The following is a 9222-nucleotide window of genomic DNA, read 5'->3' as shown; positions in this document are numbered from 1 at the left end:
TGCATCAGGCTGGGCTGGAAAAGATCTTCTTTTAACCTTGATCTTGTTAAATGATGAAACGTTTGGGTGGTAGTTTTGGACACTACACCTACAGTTGGTATAGACAGATAGTCTATAGTGTTGACTAAGAAATGTTTACAACAATTAAGCAATATTGTGAATACTGCAATGATTTGAACATAATTTTTTTATTTGGTCATCAAGTTCCATTCACAGAAGTCTCAGTGGGGCATTTTTCATAAAAAAAATATTTTGTGCAAAATTTTAGTAGGAAGGTAACAAAGCTGTTTATGGCTCTGTATTTTAAGGAATATATGAATAGTTCAGATGCAAAAGCCTCTAAGTGCCATCTGAAATTTTCTTCTAGAAAGATCATTTTTATTAAGCTCGTATATTTAAGTTCAATAATTTCACTTAAATGGCAATGCAAATTACCTATTAATTGTCATTTAAGTGAAATTACTTAACTTTAATTTACAAGCTTTATAAAAATTATCATTCTAGAAGAAAATTTCAGATGGCACTTAGAGGCTTTTGCATCTGAACTCTTAATATATATATATATATATATATATATATATTAGGGCTGTCGATGATAACGCATTAACACATGCAAAATTCTTAATGTGTTAATTTAACGCAAATAAATTACTGAAGCACGTGAAATTGCGTCATTAACGTAACGTCACGCAGTTAAATGATCTTGAGAGTCGGGAGTTTATTACACTAAGCATCTACAATGGCACAAGTAGCCCTGTAACCCTGGTAGGTCGAAATTTATATTCTAGCGATCAGATAATTTTAAGCCGTTAAACAAAATTTCAGTCCAATGATCCAGTAAGCGAATTCATTGAAACAATCAGTCCAAAACAGCAATAATGTAAAGAAAACCATGCTGATTAGAGATGGCAGAGAGAACAGAGACTCACGTTGCATTCTCAGTGAATTATTAATTCCAGTGTCTGATTCGCTTTAAAACACAAGCTCTGTCATATTCTGTGATCATTTCTGAAGAGCACGAGCCCTCACATTGTATTTATGCACAGACACACTTCAGTATATTTACATTGTCTCCACACGTTCAGAATAATGTTTTGATTTGTCATGACTCGTGTCAATGTTGCTTTGTTTAGTAATTCTGAATGGATCTGTGTACAGTCAGATCCGGTTTCATTATTTATTTATTTTTGGAATCTCCATGTGGTCCTGTTCGGTATCATAACTTGACTTGTCTAAAATGCAAACAAGCTCTTTGCTGTTGCACTGAACACATACTATACACTGTGAATTCTGAAAAGTTTTTTTTGAATGGGTGCTTTGGTGTACAAAAATTTATGAATTATGGACTAATTAAGCGCACTTAAAAAAAATGTATCTATTGACAGGCCTCCTATATATTAAAACGTTTTGGTTTATATTAAAGTACTTTTTTGATAAATGAAAATGAATGCTTTTATTCAGCAAAGACAAATTCATTTGTTCAAAAGTCACAGTAAATCTTTTGACATTTACAATGTTACAAAGGTTTCAAATTTTAAATACATTCAAATACAAGCTTTTGAATGTTCAATTCCTCAAAAAATAAGAATAAAATTCAATTTTAAAATATATTAACATAATTTTCTTTTTTTTTAAAGGGCTCTTTTAAATTGAACAAATATTTCACAATAATATTACAGTTTTACTATATTTTTCAATAAATAAATGCAGCCTAGGTGAGCATGAGAGACATAATTCAAAACATTTTTAAAAATTCTTACATTTTGAATGCCAGTTTGTATTCAATAAGCTGAAAAATATTGATATATAATTTTTGTAGCTACATTATATTGTCCAGCTCTGGTCTTGACAATGATTGTGTTTAGTTATAAACAGTGGTGTAGTCTAGTTTTTTGTAGTGAGTATACTGTAATTCACTCACCCCCCCCTCCCTAATTTTTTTTTTTCAACATTATACAAATACAATTTTACTTTTAGAAATGGTGTTTTTGAAGAAAAAATGGTGTTATTGTTTACTGTTGAAAAACTTTGTGATATTCCCTTAAAATAACGTTTTAATAGATTGTATTATTAGTATTATTATTTTAAAATGCATTTTACTGTGCAATTTCTTTCTAATTTCTTTGAGTTGGACCAAACTTTTATTTTGGTGGGTTGTACACATTTGAGTTTCTGTGTGTTTTAATAAACTACTACTATTATTATTTTTATTATTATTATTATTAGGCCAACTTGAAGTATACTCTACTGTGCAATAGTAATATATTTCTGTTATAATTTCTTCAAGTTATACCGAATTTTTATTTTGACAGGTTGTCGTAAAGACATTATAGTTTCTGTGTGTATGTGCTTCAGTATGTGTGTGTGTGTGTGTGTGTGTGTGTGTGTGTGTGTGTGTGTGTGTGTGTGTGTGTGTGTGTGTGTGTGTGTGTGTGTGTGTGTGTGTGTGTGTGTGTGTGGAGCGCTCATTCCCAGAGACGCGTAGAACAATTGCAGTCTCTTTTAACTTTAATATTCACAGACACTAGTCCATATCGAGATTTGATTCATTGTACAGCCCTACTTTTGATTTATTCATTCAAAAATAGCTAAATTCCTTGACTGGATTCCGCGATTCTATCCGTGTCGCTTCGCAAACACAGACGGGGTGAATTTATGAATGAAAGTGTGAAAGTTCTGACACAAAACGAAGTTGTTACGTATCCTCACGCTTTTTTTTAAGTGGGTATACGGAAATCCTTGGCCTTTTCTAGTGGGTATACGGCGTATACCTGCGTATCACGTAGACTACACCACTGGTTATAAAGCTTCGCTATAGTGCCCATAGAATAAGACTGCTGCAGTAAGTTTGTAACGCATTTGACGAGGTGTAGAACCGTTGTTCCGGTGTCATAACTCACCATGCATGCTGCCTGAACAGCCTCTGACACACTGCCAGCATTGGGATCACACCAAAAAACATGACACTCAAAGTGCTGGTTCCCAGAGTCCATGACGAACGCGAATGAATGCACATCTTTTCCTACTCCCATGAAGGACAGGAAACGCACACGACACTCCACTAGGACCTCCTCTTCCTCCTAATATAGGTTATGACACCAAGAATCACACACAAATCAGCATTTCAAAGATGATGAGCACACCTGAATTAGTTGTACTTTAGCAAAACACATATTTTGGCAATGATGTTATTGGGTTTAACAGGTGAAAAGATCTATATTTGCCTTCTCTTTGATGACTGTGACTGTTGCATCGGCTACATTCAACATCACTGGGATCCAGTCGTCTCGGATTGACGATGTTATCAAACTGTCTATTGCACCGTTGAGAATGTCCATGCCTAGAAAACAGGGACATCTGACCTTGTAATAGCATGTACAGTTCCAGGAAAAAAAGTATGAGGGGCTTTATCTGAATAAATTAGCCATAATTTACAACAGTCGCAACAATAAACAAATGCCGTCTACTTAAATAACAAACAATGACGCGTTCTCATGTCTTTATTAAACGCACTCAGGGCCAGATTTACTAAACGAGGCAAATTAGCATGATAGCGCAATCCCATAAAAGCTCCGATAGGAGTGGAAAGTTCTGCACGTGATTTACTGACGGTTATGCAGAATTATGAAAAGAACACAGACACAGCAGGATCATTTCCATAATGACCAACGCAATCTACAGAGAGCAGCGTAAATTAGCATCTGGTTTAAGACATGTTTTTTTGGTCGGTAAATAATAGAGCGAATACGAGTAAATTGAGTGGCGCTAACCTTAGTAAATCACCTTGCGTGATTCATTCAAATACTCTCCTCCCATACATTTTGTGTCTGAAAGGGAAACTAGGGAAACCGACAAATATGCAATAAGGTCAGCCGAAAAAAATCACCCTGTCCACGCCTTCTCAGTGCTAATTTTTCACTGCATGTCTTTAGTAAATCCTGACAGTAGTTTTTTAAAGCCTAAAGAGGGTTTGCGCTGGCGCAAGATGTTAGTAAATCTGGCCCTAAGTAGGGTGAAAATGATTTCTTCAAAAGCTAACTGGAGTCAGGAGTCATCTAACCTGGTGTCTTAAGACGAGAATGGAGGTCAGAGCCAGCCTGATCTATAAAACAACACTCACAAAGTTTGCTATTTACAAGGCAATCACCGTCAAACAAATGAGATCTCAGAACACCTAAGATGAAGAATTGTTGATTTGCATAAAGCTGAAAAGGGTTACAAAAACGTGACCTTAAGAATGTGATGCACACCAGACAGCTAAAAAATGAACTGAAAAAGTTTTGCAAGTAAGAAAAGTGCCGAATGTCTGACAGATGTGCATGGCTGATCCTGAAAAAAATATCAACTACCCATTAAATAAGGATTTACATACTTTTTCCACACTGCACTTTAAATATTTACACGGTGTTTACAATAAACACATGAAAAATAATGATTGTTTGTCAGTTTAAGCAGACTGTGTTTATCTTTTGTTAAGGATTAGGTCACATTTTATGACCAATTAATTTACATATTTATGCATCCAAAGCGACTCACCTGCATTGAAAGTATAAATATTATCAGTTCATGCATTCCCTGGAAATCAAACCCATGACGGTATTTCTAGCGCCATGCTCTACTGTTTGAGCTACAGGAATTTATCCAGACATATATTTCACATTATATAAGTGTATGTGAGAAAAAGCGAGAACATGAAAACTATGAGTGCAAGACTATGAGCGAGAGTGATTTCTCACCTATAGGTCTGGCAACCGGCATCATGCCAACGTATAACACCTGGAATTTCTGCACCAGTTCAGTCTTTGGTGTGGGGAACTCTGCTAAGGGTAACACACAAATTACACATTAACACACACCTATTATTTAACAGGGAAGAAATACACATTCACTACCCTTCAAAAGTTTGGAATAATCAAAGAAAAATTTATGTTTTTGAACATGTTCTTAAGCTCACCAATTCTGGTTACAATTTAAAATGTATTCAAATAGAAATCAGTTATTTAAAAAAATGTAATAACATTTCATCATCTTACTGTATTTTTTTTGTAAATGAGACTTCTTTCAAAAACATTAAATAAATCTTTTGACCAGTAGTGTATAAGCACGTTGTGTGTTACCTTGTAGTGGGACGTCGAGCCCAGCATGTGTTCTGTCCTGTAGGGATCCTCCAGCCATAGCTTTGGCATTTTTGCGCTCTGCCATGATCTATTACACAGGGATCGAACTCATTAGACTCGCTGCCCTAAATCAGCAGCCTAAACAGAATGTGAACCCTGTTTCTTCCTTCACAGCTGCGTTCTATCCTTTCGCACATCCTTGAGACTGTCAGTGGTTTTCTCTGCAATTTTGGTGTTAAACTGTTTTGAATGGGCCATTGAGGATAATTGTTTTGGATGTTGTTTGTATAGTGTGTAGTTCTCACCCTGGAGCAGATTTCGTGCAGACTGGTGGCGATGGCTTTGGCAGGGGTGTCACAACGGAACACATGACATTTTAATATCCTGGTGTCCTTATCTCGCGCTACATATGCAAAATCCCTGTTTGCACACAATTAAAATGAAACACGATTAAACTTATATGTAAACAGCTGTTTAAAGTCACATTTCACAACCCATTTAAATCACATAATCTGTTGTGTTACCAAACAGAATACTGAACTAGAAAAATGTAAAGGGTCACTATTTTATCCATAGGAAAATGATTGGGCCACAAAAAGGTACTGTTGATTTACTAAATTTTTACAAAATAATTACAAAGAAATAAAGTTCACATTAAGACTAGGAATGTGCATTGAGAAAGTAAATAGAGTCATTTTAAATCAACAACCATATTAAACGAATCAATAAATGATGCAATTGAACAGACACTTGGTTATAAACATAAAGAGTTGTGAAAGTGAGTTTGTGTGTATATGTGTGTGTTATCATGTGTGTGTTTCCACATGTGCATATGCTAAGAACTGCCCTCAAAGACTGTGATGGATGATGTGCCCTTTAGATTTAGACAATCAATTTAAAAACAGTTACTTAAAGAAACATACACCAACATTTCAAACAAACAAAAAAAATGGTGTAAAATATAACCGTGGAGAAAAAACACACACCTCATATACTATATGGAGCCAGGTGCACGTGGATGTGTAAGATGAATGAGTATCTCTATACTTACACCTCCAGCTGTATCATACACAGTATTATTCTTTAACGTTTCAGCTAAAAATAAACCATTATGAACAAAATGACCAGCAACGGACTACAGCCGGGCAATGGGAAGAATACAAATAACAAATCAAAAGTAAATCAATTTACCTCTCTCTGAGTCCCGGAAAGCAGTAGAGTAAAAGATTAAAAAAATAAACATGATGAGAAAATACACACAATGATGCCCATTAATGAAACATTAGTAAAACAAATTTCTGCATAAATCATTCACAAAACAAAACTGTCACATTCAATTCAATGCAACAAAATACGTATTATGAAGGATTTACACAGAAACACTGCTTTTGTTTCATGAACAAGTTCCAATGTGTTCAGGTATTTCCATGCATTCATAACAAATAGACCATAAAAAAATTCCCAGGACATGAATTGCATCTTAACAACTGCTAGAACCTGCTGTGGACAGAATATATTGTCATTTCAAGAAAATATACATTTTCTAGCAGTTTTGCATTTTCCAAACCCCCATAATAAGACTAGCATATTTCTATGTGTGCATGTATGCATGTTTGAAAGAAAGAGAAAAGAGAGGAAACGAGAGCAGCAGGTGTGACAAGAGAATTTAGACATTTATCAAGATGTATGTGACACCTCAAAACATGAGACTCTCCGTGAGCATCCAGAAGAAGACATGAATATGTAACAGTGTGGTAATTAGAGATTTAACAGACAGAGAGAGAATAAAACCAGATGAACTCAATGCACTCAATAATGTCCAGAATGAACCCCAGGCTGGTAAACCTGTTCAAACTGGGCTATGTTACAGCACCTCAGCAGGATTTGACAGAAAAATGTGCCGGAGGGTCAAGGAGAATCTACAAGGAGGTACAGGGAACAAAGCAAATGGACCGAGAACAGAACCCTGAGGTTCCCCTGAGGAATTTGAAAAAAGGCATGTGTTCTAGTTTGCGTGGATGTGTGGGATGGCATCAGAGGGAAGGCCTGATCTGAGGGAACACACAAGGAAGTTGCAGTCTCTTTCAAATGTGAACATCTCGCCGTGACCTAATTTAATAACGGCACACACAGTACTCCACAATGCTATCCTCACCACCGTAAATGACAACAACACGTAGAGTACGTCCATAATTCTCTACAGAAATCTCCACCTACTCATCCACACCATCTGGAGCAATTCCACCCACTCCACCTTCTAACTGCTCTACTATTCCTCCTTTCTCACTCCAACACATACTTCCACTGAAAACAACTCAACAACAAATGTCATGCTGTAGAAAAAAATGCATTGCATTTATTCATGAGGATTGTCTCAAGTTATCAAATTAAGTGATAGAAAGAGAGAAAAATACTCACATCTTTTCAAGTAATGTGTTTTTCCTGCTATAGCATTGTCGTACCCTCTTCTACAGATTTTCACCTCCTCGTCTCATCCCCTGCTCTGTTAAAAACATGCAGCTCACCTCTCTATGCTGGATCTCTCTCTTTTTTTTTACCCCCTTCTCATTTTCGCTCTCTCTCCTTCCATCCAATCCCAGCGTTCCTTCTACCCTCCCCCTCCTGCTTCGCTTGTCGCTACGGTAACCTCCTCCAGGGTCTTGGGAGGAAAATCTTACTGATGGGCTTAGTGGAGTATTAGCATAGGAGGACACAATGATCACACACAAGCACATACTTACACATGCAGACTACACAATAAGTCTGAAAAAGCCCAGCCTAAAGCATGGTTCCTGTTAAGTGAACATATGAAGTATGCCACCTGCTGGTCAGAGTGTGGTACTGCTTACAAACAGTGAGGCAAAAGTGTGATTCAGCATCCCTGATGAAGTATGCTGCATTCCACCCCTGCATCATTCACACACACACACACACACACACACACACACACACACACACACACACACACACACACACACACACACACACACACACACACGCACACACACACACATCAATCAGCTCTTCAGGGACTAAAGCAGGAAAAGTGCAGCTCTTTAGAGTGTGTAAGAGATTCATATGCAACATTTGGATGTCAAATTTGGAAGTCACAAACACTCACAGCTACACATATGGGCAGCCCCTATAACACTAGATTAAACTTTCATTAGTCTCTCAATCATCAATCTTTTATTTCTGTCCTCCTTTCACTTGGGTGACTTCTTCAATCCAGAATCATTATAATGACCTTTAGCGTGAAGGGACTGGAGGAGTATCTCGATATCAGAATACATTAACACAGACACATTAAGTGAATCTCTTACAGAGTGTAATAAGTAATGAGCGCAAGAGGAAAGTCACAGGTGCAGAGATGCTGACGTCTGCAGATATAAATCACTAATTAAAATGAAATGTGAAGAATTCACAGCACATGCATCAGCCACTAGAACTGGCAGGTTATATTGAATAGTCACAATATATTTGTTAAAATTTTGCTAGTGATATAAAATTAAGCATTATACTACAGAGCTGTTGAATGCTTGATTCTGATTGGTTGAGAACGTTCTAAGGTGTGCAATTATTTTCAGGGAAACGCACGGCTAAAGTAGTTCCAGGCAGGTCTTCACTGCATTACACTTCCATATCACTTCAGCAAATGATTTCAGTTATTTCAAAGGTCCTTGCAGACTACAAAAGACAAAAGAACCAAAACCCACAAAGACACTGACTGAGCAAATAAATATAGTAAACAATAGGATAAAAACAACAAATTATTTCCAAGTTTTCTGTCACAAAATTGTTTTATTATTTATGCATTTATTAGTTATTATGGAAATCACATATCTTTCTCGTGCTCTCTCGCTCTCCCACTCAAACGCACACACATACAGTACTGACACACAGTCGCGTGTTGTCACTGCTCTGATGATTTTATCAGTAAAATAGTTTAGAAACTTAAAATCTAAAAGATGTTTCTCACAAGGTGCAGATAAACGTAGTTTCGCTATTAGTAGACACTGGCAGAGACGCACAGACTGAGGTAAAATTCACACACGCTTAATCTCTGTCTCTCTCTCTATAACTGGATTAGTCAGAGGCTGAAGTC

At 36.6% G+C, this 9222-nt stretch overlaps 1 protein-coding gene across 5 annotated transcripts in view; it reads right to left on the bottom strand.

The window, feature by feature from the left end:
- The window catches only part of apbb2b (amyloid beta (A4) precursor protein-binding, family B, member 2b), a 55863-nt gene that overhangs the window by 4670 nt on the left and 41971 nt on the right, over window positions 1-9222 (bottom strand). For 2 of the 5 annotated variants that reach the window (XM_082164665.1, XM_082164666.1), the window contains 6 exons: window positions 5423-5537; window positions 5118-5205; window positions 4737-4820; window positions 4061-4102; window positions 3225-3340; window positions 2901-3080 (listed from right to left, as the gene is read on the bottom strand). In XM_082164665.1, coding sequence (XP_082020791.1) covers window positions 2901-3080; window positions 3225-3340; window positions 4061-4102; window positions 4737-4820; window positions 5118-5205; window positions 5423-5537 — 625 coding nt within the window. The remainder of the gene's footprint in view (window positions 1-2900; window positions 3081-3224; window positions 3341-4060; window positions 4103-4736; window positions 4821-5117; window positions 5206-5422; window positions 5538-9222) is intronic. The other 3 variants (XM_082164667.1, XM_082164668.1, XM_082164669.1) reach the window with 3 other exon arrangements.

The sequence above is a fragment of the Leuciscus leuciscus genome (genome assembly GCF_965113295.1).
Source record: "Leuciscus leuciscus genome assembly, chromosome: 3".
Lineage (NCBI taxonomy): Eukaryota > Metazoa > Chordata > Actinopteri > Cypriniformes > Leuciscidae > Leuciscus > Leuciscus leuciscus.
The sequence above is the reverse complement of the archived record's forward strand: the minus strand, read 5'-3'. Positions and strand labels throughout refer to the sequence as shown.